Source organism: Empidonax traillii, unplaced genomic scaffold (assembly GCF_003031625.1).
Source record: "Empidonax traillii isolate 1590-97213 ecotype Southwest subspecies unplaced genomic scaffold, ASM303162v1 scaffold34:size3740991, whole genome shotgun sequence".
Classification (NCBI taxonomy): Eukaryota; Metazoa; Chordata; class Aves; order Passeriformes; family Tyrannidae; genus Empidonax; species Empidonax traillii.
The window spans coordinates 782,898-797,551 of NW_020955227.1; the positions used below are offsets into that span (position 1 = coordinate 782,898).

General features: G+C 60.3%; 1 protein-coding gene across 1 annotated transcript in view; it reads right to left on the bottom strand.

Annotated features, from left to right (window-relative positions):
• LAMC3 (laminin subunit gamma 3) overlaps nt 1-12,926 on the bottom strand; it is a 17,725-nt gene extending 4,799 nt beyond the window's left edge. Inside the window, exons 1-18 of the mRNA XM_027877874.1 lie at nt 12,560-12,926; nt 8,789-9,093; nt 8,462-8,592; nt 7,661-7,827; nt 7,077-7,265; nt 6,781-6,898; nt 6,602-6,700; nt 6,255-6,391; nt 4,721-4,837; nt 4,219-4,414; nt 3,879-3,991; nt 3,404-3,622; nt 1,483-1,671; nt 1,155-1,400; nt 672-825; nt 416-558; nt 156-334; nt 7-64 (exon numbers count right to left, since the gene is read on the bottom strand). Of these exons, the coding sequence (XP_027733675.1) occupies nt 7-64; nt 156-334; nt 416-558; nt 672-825; nt 1,155-1,400; nt 1,483-1,671; nt 3,404-3,622; nt 3,879-3,991; nt 4,219-4,414; nt 4,721-4,837; nt 6,255-6,391; nt 6,602-6,700; nt 6,781-6,898; nt 7,077-7,265; nt 7,661-7,827; nt 8,462-8,592; nt 8,789-9,093; nt 12,560-12,926 (3,127 nt within the window). The remainder of the gene's footprint in view (nt 1-6; nt 65-155; nt 335-415; nt 559-671; nt 826-1,154; nt 1,401-1,482; nt 1,672-3,403; nt 3,623-3,878; nt 3,992-4,218; nt 4,415-4,720; nt 4,838-6,254; nt 6,392-6,601; nt 6,701-6,780; nt 6,899-7,076; nt 7,266-7,660; nt 7,828-8,461; nt 8,593-8,788; nt 9,094-12,559) is intronic.
• Nucleotides 12,927-14,654: the final 1,728 nt, after the last annotated feature.

Here is a 14,654-nt window from a genome sequence, read left to right on the forward strand (position 1 = left end):
CATCACAGCCTGGTTTCTGCAGCCATTCCTCCATCTCCTGCAGCCTGGCCTTCAGCTGGTCAGCCTGTGAGCAGGACACAGGGGAACACGGGGGGACAGTAAGGCGGGGCGAGGGTTGGGGTGCTGTGCCCGTCTCGGCAGCGCACGGGCTGTACCTTGTCCTTCACCAGCCCGTAGCAGGCAGGACACTGCTGGCAGTGGGAGCTCAGAGGGTCAAGGAAGAAGTTGGCCTGGCACCGGTCGCACTTGTAGCCCACGAAGCCGGGGCGGCAGAGGCAGGTGCTGTTCTCGTGGCACTGCGGGGTGACGGAGCCCAGCGGGGAGCAGTTGCAGGCTGCAGCGGTGGCAGAGAGGTGTCACGCTGCGCCTGCCAGCCCTGCTTGAGGGGCTGAGGTGCAGTCCCTTCCCCCACTACCTCGGCAGCCCCTGGCAGAGAAGCCGAAGAAGCCGTGGTGGCAGCGGTCACATTGCCTCCCCGTGACACCTGGCTGGCAGGAGCACTGCCCCGTCACTGCGTGGCACTCCCTGTCACGCGACCCTGTCGGGTGGCACTCACAGCTGGAACGAGAAGTGGGGGGACATGAGCAGGCAAAGGACACAAAGAGCAGGGAGCAGAGCCAGGGATACAGGGCCACCCTGTCCTTGGCAGCCCCACGCCGCGCCCCACGTACCTCTTGCACCCCACGGTGGGCTCCAGGCCGTAGTAGCCAGGCTGGCAGTGTCCGCAGGCTCTGCCTGTTACGTGTGGGAGGCAGTGGCACTGGCCCGTGATGGGATCACAGCCCTCCAGCCCTGGGTCTGAGCCGCTGGGGTTGCAGTCACAAGCTGTGGGAGACAAAATAGCACCTACATCCCGGCACGGAGCTGGTGGACGGGACTGTGGGAATGGGACACCAGGGCTAAGCCCCCCCACCCAATGTGGAGAGTCACATCCCCCCATCAAACAGGGCTTCGAGGGGCTGAGCCCCTGCAGACCAGAGTATCCCCAGGAAAGGATGCACTGGAGAAAGAGGGCAAATGCCATTCCAGAGCATTTAGGGCTAACCTGGACTATCCATCACCCCTAAACTCTCTGGGCATCCCCCTTCCACCCTCTGCCTCCACTGCTGGGAGGATTTTGGCTGCGAGTGAGCTGTCCCCAGGACTGTACGTACGTGCACACTTCCCAGCAGGGCTGGGAGCCAGCGCGTCCCCGTAGAAGCCTGGCCGGCACCTCTCGCAGTGCTCGCCCATCGTGTTGTACACACAGCGCAGGCATCGGCCAGACAGGGGGTCACAGTTCCCCACGGCATTGAGATCCACGTTCCCATGACACTGGCAGGGTTCACAGGGACGCACAGGGCCCCTCTGCCCCAGGGGGTCCCCGAAAAACCCGTCATCACAGAGCTCACAGCGTTTCCCTGAGGGAGGTGAAAAGATGGGGAGGGTTTGGCCGTGTCAGTGCTGCCCACAGCCCCCATGCCCACCCACCCCCAGCCTCACCTCTCTGCCCTGGGGGGCAGTGGGTACAGACCACCTCCCCACTGCTGGGCACCTCGGTGCAGGGTGAACCTCCGGGGCAGGGGCACGGCTTGCAGTCATCAAAGCGCCCTACGAAGGGGTTGCCATAGAACCTGGCGCTGCAGCGCTCGCAGGAGGGACCCTCTGTGTTGTGCAAGCACCGGCAGTGCCCTGCAGGGAGAGAAACAGAGCTGAGGGTCTGCAAAAACCCAGCCCCAAATAACAGCAGGGACCGTGGGAGGGATGGAGAGCCCAGCGCTGAGCGTGGCACACCGGGTGCCAAGAGAGGGATGTGAAGCTCCAGCCGAAGGATCACGCTGGGGTCGCACATCTCCAGCCAGTACTCGGAACATTTCCCCTGCCTTCCTTGTCCTTGCTCAAGGGAGAAGGTTTTGGAGAGGACAGGGGGCACACAGCTTCACGGGGACAAGGCAGAGCTGGCATAGGCAGCACCATCAGTGTGTGTGTGTGTGGAGGCTGTCGGCGCCTGCCATAATCAACAACACATTTCTCAGCCACGAGGCGCGTCCTTTCCAGCCTGTCATGGAAAACTCAAGCAGCCAGCCCGGCACCCACTGGGGAGCATCTCCTCCAGAGCGAGCCGAGCCGGTGAGTCAGCATTCCGAAATCGGCTGTGAGGAGGAGAAGGAGGAGGAAGATGAGGAAGCGTGCTCAAGGAACCCCCCACCTCCAGGCAGATGCTCCACTTCACTGGGGAGAGGAGGAGCCAGGGGGAAGATTTTCCCCCACGGTTTGTGGGGTCAGGTCACACCACGAATGCTGTGCAGGAGGGAACTGGTGGGTTTTTTCCATTTTCCCCACCTCCAGGCAGTCAGACAAAGGAAAAGAAAGGACAAGCGGGTGGCAGGAAGAAGTGGAAAAATAAACTAAAGGAAGTGCGCGGGCTGGCAGAGCCTGGGCCGGGACATCAAAAGCCTGGCCCCATCCCTGGGGATTGTGCAGCGGCGCCAGCCCCAGCTCTGTGAGATGAGGGCGAGTTTGCAGAGCTGCCACCACCCCCAGGGGCTCCCCTCTATCCAGGATCTCTGGGTAACAAATGCATCATTGTATTTCCAAGCTTTTCCCAGCACTTGTCGGAGCTGCTGTTGTCTGCAGGGGATGGGGTGCACAGCAGCATCTCATGAGCCCCGCAGGGCTCCAGTCTGCATTTCCCTGGGGCTGAAAGCAGCAAGGCTGGTGTTGGATTCACATAGCCACCTCAAGCTCCATGGCAGCTGTTTGCAATCCTGCCCCCCCTTCCCCATCCAAAGCCAGCCAGACACTTTGTCTGGCAGCAGAGGTGAGTGACAGCACCCTGTGAACCATCCTAGACACAGCCCCAGCTGCCCCAAAGACTTTGCTTTGGCCTTCTCCTCCCTTCATCCACAGTCCCTGCTGCAGTCACACACACACGTCTTGAGTTGGACCTGGAGGCAGAACAGGGCTTGGGCTGGCAGCAGAAGGGCCAGCTCCTCCCATGCCTTCCCACAAGCCTGGCACTGATGTGTTTTTCTGCTCTTTTCCTTGTTTCTCTGCTCAGGTCCACCCCCAGTTTGCAGAGTCCAGGGCTGCTGCTCCACTCATCAGGACCCAGGCTGGCAAAACCCTCTGCCTCTCTGCTGCCTTGACCCCTGCTCCCACACTCCTCTGAGGACCAGCATCCTTCCCTTCTCCTCCTTAAAGGTCATATAGTACCATGAAAAATGCCCCTCTAATTATAAGTTAACACCGTTACTGCATTTCATGAATTATCTCTGCCTTTGCAGCTACGAGCCCAGTCCCTACAAGCAACTCAACCTGCAAATTTTGGGTACAGCAACCTCACCGATGGTTTCAGAACAAGCAAAGGCATGGATTTGTCACTCATGCCTGGGCTGAGTGGAGGGGCTGGGGGGGTGCACACCTGTGAGGGGGTGACAGTCCCCGTGCTGGTTGCAGGCGCAGGGCACGCAGCTGACGAAGGGGCCGCCAAAGGGGATCTCCCGCTTGAATCCGGGCGCGCAGGACTGGCAGAACTGGCCGGCATAGCCCGTGGGACACGTGCACTCCTCCACCCAGCCCGCCCGTGTCCCCAGCCCAGGGCTGGCAGATGTGAGCTGGACCTCGCTCAGGGACAGCCTGCCTGCGGGAGGGGAGAGCGGCCTGAGAATGGGATGGCACAATCCACGCTCAGCTCCCTAATTCCTGCCTGGAAATGCTCCAGACAGGCACAGGAGACACCAAAAAACTTTCTGGAGAGCTCAGGGGTGTTCACAGTGAGGAGCCAGCCCCTGCTCCAACACACCCCCCTGTGGTGCCTCTAGTTCATGATGCTGTTTCGGTGTCCCTGGCCCATCCCAGCTTGGTCCCTGTGGGAATGTTGTGTGTAGACCACCCACCTCGCACGGGGCCACGGCTCACACGGAGCCTGAGGGCAGTCAGGTTGGAGAGCAGGCGCTGGAAGCTGAAGGCCGACAGCAAAGGCTCTGCACCCTCCTCTGCCTCGTGCAGCCTGTTGGAGAAGGAGCACGGGAGCAAGGACAGGGCCAGTCTGAGAGCCACGTGCTGCAGGACAGCTTGGCCCCCTGGCTGGGACCCAGGCACAGCAGTGGGGGCACAGTTAAATCCCCAGCGGGGGCAGAGAGTGGGGCTGAACCCTATAGCAAAGGGCAACCCAGACAAGATCAGACACACTGCCCTAAACCCCGCTGAGGTTCCCCAAAGCACTGTGACAGGTACCTGAAGGTGACAGCTTGCTTTCCACGCTGGGGCAGGCTCTTGCTGCTGGGCAGGGTGATCTCCATCCCCTCACCCTCCAGAACCAGCTGGACTTGGAGCAGGGACATCCCGGGCTCTGTCCCTGTCCTGTTCTCCACTCCCAACAGCAGGGACAGGAGCTGCCCATAACTGAGGCGCTGGTTCTGCAGAAACTTCTCTACAAAGGGAGAGAGGAGAAAAATCTGTAGGACATGGAGGGACCAGCTCTGCTGGTGAAAGTCCTATTCCCACCAGCATCATCAGGAGCCAGAGTCACCCTTCTAGAGCAGTGCCAGCTCCAACTTGCCCTCCCAGGCAGATCCACTGTTCCAAACTTCCCCAATGCCTTCTACTATTGAAACATGCTCAGCTCTGGGATAGAGCCCAGTGCCTCACACACCAGCAAAGCAGTGGGACACCCCATGAGAGCACCAGGGGGTCCCCACGGCAGAGCAGCACCCCAGGGACCCAGCACACACAGTACCTGGTGCGAGAAAATCCACCGGCTCCTCTCCATCCCACTCCGTGACGATCTCCCCACCATCCCAGCGCAGAGGCAGGTCTGTGGTGCCTGGAGCTGTGGCAGCCCAGCCCTCCAGCCCTGTGTGACAGCACACAGTGGCAACGTTCAGCAAAGGGAGCACCAGTGGGGTGCTGCTTCCAGGGGCTCTGTCCCTTCTCCCCCGGCTCTCCAGGGTTTTTGTAACACCCTGTTCCGCTCGGGCTCTGTGCTCTCATGCACTAGAGGGTGGCCCTAGCCACCCCCCATCTGTTTATTTTTTTTTAGGTTTGGAGGAAATTATTATCTTTAAACTTTTGCCTCCCCGCCTGTGCTGCATTGCTAACATTACTGTGGGCTGGAGAGTGCAGGAGGCCTGGGGAGAGATGCTGGAGAAGCCCAGGGAGAGATGGGGCGTAATTGCATTAAGTTGGTTTTCTTCAGAAGCCAGTTAAACTCCCCCCCATTCCCTAGGGTTATTTCTTCCAGCCCTGCAGGACAAACAGTTGGAAATCCCTTCTCAGCTCTCAAGTGGGCTGTGCTCAGCTATCAAACTATCCCCAGTTTGGACTCTTTCACTCAGGACAGGAAAATTCCATCTGATCCAGCTCCACTGGAGATTGGGGAGCGCTTTGGGGAGTGGGGCTTTAGGAGGATGTCTTGTCTGCATCTCAGCCCAGGGCTTTGCTAAACCAGTCCCAAAAGGAGAACCCCCAAATTGGCTGTGTGAAGGGTGGAAAAAAAGACTCGTTTTAAAGCCTGGCTCTGTTTCAAGGCCGTGGAAGACATTCCAGCAGTACAGCAATTGGCAGCGCAGCTTAATTGCAATCAGGATCAACCCGTGCCTGGCGGGTTCGTATCCATCTGCTCCTTAGGGGGCAGGCGAGGCAGACGGGGGTGCTTGCGGTGAGTGCCCGTCCCTACAGGGTGCAGGGGGGGAGTCCCGGTGAGCGGGGACTTGCGTGAGGGCTGCGGTGTCCCTGCAGCAGGGCTGCACACGCCGGGATGCGCGGCAGATGGCAGGGTTTCCCCGAGCATCCCGCACACATCCAGCCCTGCCACCGCAGCCCTGGCTGCAGCCAGGCAAAGAGCACCCCATCCTGCTCTCCCAGCCACCCTGCCACATACCAGCTGAGGGTGGGGAGAGGAGGGAATAACGGGGAAAGTTCACAGCGGGCTCCATCCATTTAGATTTTCACTTTCTGAGCTGATTTTTAGTGCTCCTGCAGTCACTGGTGTTGTGGGGCAGCCATGCCTGGCCCCACAGCCCTTCCTGAGCCATGCACAGCCCCCGGAGCAGGTTGGCATGGAGGTATACCACGAGGGGGCAAAAGCAGAGGCTTAACGGTAAAATAGGGGCAAGCCAGAGAAAATCCCCTCTGGCCATCACCACTAGTTAGCCCCAAAGGGGAATGATCAGCCCCCAAGAGGGATGCTCAGCCCTACCCTTCCCAAGCTTTTTTGGGTGGAGGTGGCACAGCTGTGCCTGCTGTTTCACCCAGGGCTTAGTGGTCAGTACCGTGGCTGAAGTCGGAGCGGATGTGGGTCTCCTCGTAGCCATCGGCTGCCGTGCAGGCGGTGGAGTGGCCGTAGCAGAAACAGCTGGTGCAACCAATGGGGTTGTGGGGCTGCAGATTAAACCAGCCTGGCTGGCACCTGGGCACAGGGAGGAAATGGGAGCACGTGGCACAGGGCAGGCAGAGCTGCAGGGAACCCAGGGTGGGACACTGGTGGCAGCTTCTTGTGTGCCCGGTCCCACTGATCCAGAGGGATGCAGCCCCACTGTCCCGCCACCAACTCCTGTCACTGATCCCAGACTGGAAAGATACAATGGTCCCATCCCCATCCCAGGGCTGTGGTGCTTACCTGTTGCACAAGTGCCCCTCCACCCTCTCCTTGCAAGTGCAGTGCCCTGTGTTGGGGTCGCAGGTGCCAACGCTGCCCGCCGGGTCGCAGATGCAGGGTCTGGATGGAGTGAGATGAAGGCATGAGGTGAGCCCTGCTTCCATCCTGCTGCTCCTGCCCGGGGTCAGGCTCCTCCTCACCTGCAGCCACCTTCACTGAGGCTGTGGTAGCCGTCCTTGCAGCGCTCACACTTCCAGCCCGTCACGTTGGCTTTGCAGAGGCAGGTCCCCGAGTTGTCACACTGGGGCTGCAGGGAGCCTGTGGGGACCCCGGCCAGCCCTGAGGCTCAACAGGGCAGACTCAACAGAGACACAGGGTGGGGGCAAATGTGGAAACCCCGAGCAATGGAGAACCCACCAAAACTATCCCTCCCTGCCAACTCCAGCCGGGACAGGGGCTGTGCAGCCAGAGCCCAGCTGGGCGCAGCCCCACGCACCTGCAGGGTGGCAGTGGCAGGGCTGGCAGGCTGCCTGTGGCTCCCAGCGGTAGTGGTTCTGCCGGCAGCGCTCGCAGTGGGGTCCATCCGTGTTGTCGCGGCAGTTGCGGCAGTGCCCGCCGTGCCCGCTGCGCCGGTACAGCTCCCGGTCATAGAAACACTCCTCGGAGCGGCCGCTGCAGTTGCAAGCTGGGCGGGAAGGCAGGAGAGGGGGTGAGCACTTGCAGGGCACAGGGTGCACCTAGTGGTTACAGCAACCTCCTGTGGGGTCGGATGAGCCAGAGGGGCCCACTTGGCTCAGCACTGGGAGCTTTCGGCAGTGCTTCTGCCACGGGAAGCAGAGGCGGGCGCAGCACCACACACGGAGCAGATGGCTGCGCTCACGGGGTGAGGGAACAGGGAATCCGCAGGGTGATGCTGTGAAGGGAAGCCCTGGGGTGCAAACCCTCCCTCCTTCCCTCCCTTACAAAGCAGGTGCTCTCTTCCTGTAGCAGGAAGGGCAGGAGAGGAGCTGCTGGATGAGCCGATGCAGCACCAGTGTGGCCACACACCCTGACCACAGGGACAGCCCGAGCGATACTCACGGAGACACTCGTTGGCAGCCTCGGCTGTGCCGCGCGCCCAGGGCCGGTCCTGGTGGAAGGGCTGGCAGCGCTCGCAGTCCACGCCGGCCGTGTGGTGCTGGCACACACAGACCAGCTGCCCGGCCTCGTCCAGCGCGCACTCGCTGGCGTGGCCGTTGCATTTGCACCTGTGGTGAAACCCCAGCACGGGGGAGCCACTCTGAGCTCCCGTGTGGGCAGTGGCAGCAGTGGGACAGCGCCCAGGCTGTGCGTGACCCTGCCAGGCCAGCCGTGGGGTGAAAGCAGCTCGAGGCTGTGCTGGTGTGGAGGCCGCCCGTGGTGTCCCTGAGGTGCTCCCAAGTCTGGCCAGTCAGAAGGTCACACGCCGAGGGTGACCTGTGCTAACCAGCTCCATCTGCTGACCCCAAGCGTGGGACAGCAGCAGGGAGCAGTCCCAGCTGTGCTGCCCAGGGCAGACAGCTCCTTCCAGGATGGAGCAATTTCCCACTCCTCCCAGCTGGGGAAGGGCACGTGCGGCACAGCCCATGGACAGCACTGAGTGGGTGCCAACATAAAGCCAGTGGAACATGGAGAAGAGCTTGTGGGGAAAAGACCACCTTTCTGTACAACTGGAGAGGCTCCAGGTTTAATCATCCACATCTGCATTTCCAGCTCTGCTTTACAGATGGAGGAAGCCACATCTGGGCAGTTTTCCCAAAACCACCGTTCAAATAAGACTGGTGTGGAGCAGCTGCCCCAGCCCCACAGCCCCAGGAAGGTCCCCATAACTCCTGCCCTCACCCCAAACTGGCTGCCCCTCACCTGCCACCGACGGAGAAGTCAGAGATAGCGTAGTAGTATGACTGCAGCACCTTGGGGTCCTTGAAGATGTCATCCCCAAACGTGTTGAGCCGGTTCAAGGAGATAAGCAGGTCAGTGACTGTCACCCACTCCTGCAGGGGACACGGGAAATGCACCTTGTTGAGGGGTCGGGGCCACCAGCTCCCACCCCAACCGGGACTCATCCTGCACCTTTCCACACAGGGAGGGATGCTGGGCATCACCAGTGCTTTTACCCCACGTGGGTGCAATAGTGCTCTGAGTCCCTGGCAGGTCCATACACCCACCCCTCTCCCGCCCTGCCAGCACCTGCAGCGCGGGGCTCCCGTCGAAGTTGTAGGCGCTGGGCCGTCCCTCGAGCGTGGAGAAGGCCACGTTGCCCCCGCTCAGCGGGGAGATGTCGCTGAACTCATCAGTGCAGAAGGCCACCTGCTCGTCCTCCCCCGGCCTCAGGTACTGCCGCGGCCGCTTCCCGTAGGTCTTCTCGCAGGATGCGCTGTAGTACTGGAAGGGCACCCAGGGCCCCTCGGCGTGGCTGCGCTTGTAGATGGCGAAGCTCTCGGGGCGGCTGGTGTGAAACTTGAGCCGCACGTAGGTGATCTCGTAGGCTTTGCCTGCGGGCAGACCCACCCTGCTGTGACCCTCTCCCGGCCTCCCGATGGGCACCACCAGCCTAAATTATCCCAACGCCCTGTCCTGCAGAGCTGCTGCCATCCCACGTTGTCCCCCTCTCCACACCACAGCCAGAAGAGATCACCATCCAGCTGCCTGTAAGCAGCTCCTCCATAGTGCAGCTCCATCCAGCTCCAAACTGGCTCTCACCCCAATGCAGAGCCCACCCCTTGAATCGGTGAACTGGGTGGGTTGCGTTGGCAAGGAGTCACTGCAGGCCCACAACACTGAGAGTGTCCCCAGGGTAGTGGTGCCATGAGGACGCAGAATTGGAAAGGGTCAAGGACAATCCCTTTCCCAGGGATTCGCAGGGAGCTGCGTGCCAGGACCCGGCCTCGCTGCCGTGTTTGCTGGGATGAAGACAAAGAGAGGCCACCAATCCCTGGGGCAGCCAGCGAGCTCTGAAAGCACTTGAAAGAATTAGCAGAAAGGAGAAGAGAAAACACCAAAGTGAACATCAGACCCTGTTAATTGCCAGAGATGAAGGACCAGCTCAAAGCCTGGATTGCTCCATAACAACACCACTCCTGACAGCACAAAACAATTAGCTGCAAGGTTTTGGCTTTATTTGAAAAGATAATGAGTTGGGAATGTTATAGGGGTTATTCCGGGACTAGGAAAACAAGCCTTTAATTGGGCCCATATGAATACTGTCGCGTATGCGCTGCGACTGCTGCGGGGGAGCCGAGGCAGCCGGCTACCAGCACTGGGAAAAGCAGCTGCATCCCATCAGGGATGCGGGGAGCGCCCGGCTGAGTGCCTGGAGATGGGGACAGACCCGCTTCCAGCCCACCCGGAGGTGACGGGGGCCAAGAAGGGTCTGCAGCCGGGCTGTCCCCCCATGGCCACGCTCCCCTGGGCCTCTCCCTTCTCTCTGGGACCCCTCTGGGCCCTTGCCCTGCACCCCGAGCAGGGGGGGATGCCTGGCAGGCACCGGTTCCCAGACAGCAGGGTCCCAGAGGGGACATCTACCAAAACAGCGAGGTCAGGGCCGTCGCCTCCCAGAGCAGTTTCCTCTGGGAGAGGAAGGGAGCTCAGCGCTGTGTCAATAAACAGCCTCTGCCCCAAGCGGCCCCGTGCGAGGGGAGGGGGTGGCCAGGCTGGGGGAGCCCCATTTTGGTGCCTCCAGCTGGGATGGAGGAGACTCGCTTCCCTGTGGAATCATCCTGAGGGAGCGCGTGCTTATTCTAGACAGGTTTTCCAATCAGCCGATTCCTACTTGGAAAAAACCTGAGCAAAGTGTTCACCTGCCTCCCGCAGAGCCTGAACTGCAGCTCATATGGCACTGGGGCCTCCATGAGGCTTTTGGAGAGCAGCCTGTGGGACAATCACATCATTTACACGTTCTCAGCCACCTCCAGCCCCACAAAACCTCAGCGCTGGGCTCCCGTCCCACAGGAAAACTCAAAGTCACAGACACAGATGCTGCCCAATCTAGACACTCCAAAATGAGCCACTGGCATTCAGGGAGCTTCCTGAGGAGCCCTGGTGCCTGTTGCCTTCGCAAGCCATGGATATTTTGGGTTCCTCCCTGACGTCTGAGAGGGCAAACGCAGGAGCCAGGGACACTTGGGATGATCGACCTGCTCCGAGTCCGGTGCACTGTAATGGCACGGCTGAAATCTCCCAGGGAAGAGAGGTTTAAAGGAGGATAACCTAATTAATGCCAGTCAACAGCACGCAGGTAAACACAGGTCTTGTCCAACTCATTCCACATCTTATTTAATAAGCTCCCCAGGTAACCACTCTGGAGAACCTACACAGCGTGTGTCTCAGCAAGACAAGCAGGCTGGGGGGACACGTTACAGGGGTTAAAACACCCCATTACTCGGTGGAGCTCACAAGCAAGGACTCATCCTGGGGGGCTGCAAGGGCCAGTTGGACTTTTCCCCCTTAACCCAAGTGAAAGGATTAAGGCAGCAATAAAAAGGTCTGCAGCTGGGACAGGAACAGGGCCCGGCAGCTCTGGGAAAGTCAGACAGCAACGTGCCAAGCACCAAAAGGGCACTTTTTAGCACAGCAAGATACAGGAGCCATGTAGGAGAAGGGGACATTTGCAGAGGATGCTCCAGCTCAGGAAGGGCCACATGGAGTGGGCTGGAAGATGAGCTTGGTGCAATTCTATAGCCTTGGCTGTGTTAACACAGACACAGCAGGGTGGGCACAGGGAATGGACTTCACACGAAACCCGAGCGCAGGGTCCAACAGGGACCACAGAGGAGCCAGGGAAGAGCTGGAAGAAATGCAGAGACTGGGAAGCAAGCCCCAGGGCCTGTGGAGCCCGCACATGTCACTGTGCCGAGCTGGGACTGGTGGCCACAAACTCGCCTGGTGGCACTTTCTCAGCCACACAGGCCGCACTCGGGTGGTCTGTGCCCCAGGACACGCACAGATAGATTTGGGGCAATCTGACAGTGGACAGGAGGCCGGCAGATCCCCTCAGGCAGGGCTGGCAGGAGGGGGAGCAGGGATGGCAGGCTCCTCCAGTATCGCTTCCCATGCCCGGCGGGGAGCCCAGCCCCGGCCCGGGGACAGGACCAGATGTCCTCCCGCTCGCAGGGGGCTGGGAAAGCAGCGACCTCCGCCCTGCCGGGGCAGGCACAGACCTGCCACCGCCCCCCCAGCCAGTCTAGGTGCCACCAGCACGGCTCTGTGCCACACCAGCACTCAGCTGTCCCCTTACTGTGCTCGGCTGTCCCCTTACCAGCTCCAACCACAGCCCCTCCACTACCCCCCTTCGGCATGCAGATGGCAGGAGACTGCAGAGAATGAAGATTTTACAGCGCTGGCCAACAGCCAGGATAGTTTAGATGGTAGGAAAATGTTATAAAACCTTTTTAAAATGCCAGGCATGCCCCGTGGGTTTTAAGTACCCTCCAAGCAGGCGGCTTGCACAGTATTTAAAACACAGAGGGGCGGATCCCAGCTGGGGAAACCTACTGGGACTGAACGATGGTGTGCAGAGCTCTGCACCCCGAGACATACTGGGCACCCTCAGCAATGCAGGGGGTGAAACGGCAGGGGCTTGGCACCCATGGTGCTCACTCGTCCTGGGCAGAGCTCTCCCAGGGTTGGGAACCACCTGTCTCCTGCTCCACAGACCTCCATAACCAGTAAAAAGCATTCTGGGGTGAAAAGGAGGGCAGGCACCCCGGGCTTGGGAGGCTGGGAAGCAGCACAGGCAGGCACAGCCACTGGCATCCTCACCCCAGGAAGGACCAGGGCTGATGGACAGGGCAGAACACCTCCCTCCTTGCACCCCTTAAAGGGGTCCTGTCCTTAACTCAGCACCGGCACCAAGAGCTACTGGACGCAGGAGCATCCACCCTTCCCCCCACACATCTCTGCACCCAGATCTCGGTGCCCCCACAGCCGGTGCCCCTCACCACCAGCACTGCTGGCACTCACCGAGGTGCAGGGTGATGTTGACGGAGTTGGGGTGCTGGATGCCGAAGGCCATGGACTGGCTCTGCCACCAGGTGCTCTCCTCCTGGCTGTGGAAGTCGGTGAGGAAGGAGGCGTTGTGGTGGAGCCGGGGGTCGGCGGCATCGCAGCGGTGGCACAGGGCGCTGTCGTGGCGGGTGCCCATCTGCAGGCAATAGTCCTCCGGGGGCGACCCGCACGTGTTGGTGGCCCGGACGGTCCGGCCGAAGGCGGCGTTCTCGAAGTCGGGCATGCAGCGGCGGGGCTGCCCCCGGGGGTCCCAGCAGGCGGGCGAGACCCCCGCCCCCAGCCCCAGCAGGGCCAGCAGGCAGAGCCCGGGAGGCCGTGCCATGCCGGGGCTCTCCTGGCTGGACTCTGAGCCTCCTCCCGATGGCAAGGCGGGAGCAGACAGGACGGGATGGGACGGGACAGGGTGGGATGGGATGGGACGGGTCCCCCTACCCGGCACCTCCTCTCGCTCCGAGGTCCATCTTGTGGAAGCTGCTGGGAATGTCGAAATATTCGCGTGCGAGCCAGAGCTGCGAGGTTTGGTATCCCCGCAGGCCATCCTGGTCCCCAGACTGTGGGGATGGGCAGGATAGGACCCTCCAGTGGGACACATCCTGGCCCCATTGCTTTGGGGATGGGGGATTTGCACCTCCAGTTGCACGGATGGAGCAAAGCTCCTCCATTTCTTAGTCCCAGAAATGAGCTGTGGTGGTACATGCCTCACGTGGGCTTTTTTTTTTCTTTAATTGGTGATGGTCACTACTTTTCTTGCAGCCCCAGAATCAAAAAGGGGTGAGGGAAAAGCTTTGGAGCAGACCCAGCACCCTATTCTCCCCTGACACTGACTTATGGGATGCCAATCCTCCCCCACTCACACCAACCTGGCTGGGTTGTGGGGTCTGTGATACCCCCTCCAATGCCTCCACACCACCACCCACGAGTGGGGGTCCCATCTCTGCCTGCTGCCATGGGCCAGCCCAGTCCCCTTGACCAGGAAGAGGGCACATCCCTGTGGAGGCATCTCCATAGAGTAGCAAAACCCAATCATCACCAGACCTCATTAACAGCTCTCAACTAATCCGAATTATAGTCTGTGCCAAGGGAATCCTTCTGGGGACGGTGGCACCCTCCAGATTTGACCCAAGTGGACAGGAGGGCGACAGCAAATAGGGGGAGAGGCAGACTGGCACAGTGCCATGCCCCTGGGCAGACCCTGACCCCCACTCCACTCCACTCCACAGGAGGTGTGTTTGCAAAAGTGGGGTGCACAGGGGGAACGCTGCCTCTGACTCCCACGCTGCTTCACTGAGCCGCCCACAGGGGCCTTGGAAACTTAGCTCTCATTTATAATTTAAGCTCCCTTCTTCCCCTTCCCTTCCACTCTTATTTATTTTATTCTCCTTCCCCGTACACACTGCGGGAGAAAGCACCGGAGGGGAGCTGTGAATCAGAGTCCTGGGCAGCGGCTCCCGCAGCAGCGCCGTTTCAAAGCCTCATTATCATATATTGACCCAGGCTCTGACAGCCAGAGCCAGCTCCGCTGGGAAGGGTGAATTTCCCAGCACCGAGGAGCTGTGCAGCAGCTGCCTGGGAACGGGCGGCCAGTGGCAAACCCACTGTCAACCTCCCGGGAGAGGGAGAAGGGTTTTCAGCTCCAGAGTTGCCCCGCACATCTCTGCCACCAGTTTTAAGCAGATTTGAGTCCTACAGGGATGAGGTTTTCCAGATGTTTTGCTTTCCACTTGCTGCTGAGGCAGCAAGCTTCAGGCAGGAGATGCTCTCTTGTGTCATGGGTTTGCTTCCTCCTCCTTGGATGCGACACACACAGAGGAGATGACTTCCCTGCCCAGCTCATCCCCTCTCGCACAGGGATCCACATTAGGGAGTAACAAGACCATGTAGTGGGGGCTCAGTCTGTGCCCTAGGGATGTACAGAGGATTCAGGCAAAGCTGATGAGCATCCCAACCTCACCTCCTCCTCCAGCACAGCCCACCCAGCATGGGGGGATGGCCTACAGGGCCAGGGCTTGATGGCAATCAATGGTGACACCGCTATGCTCAGCAGTGGGAA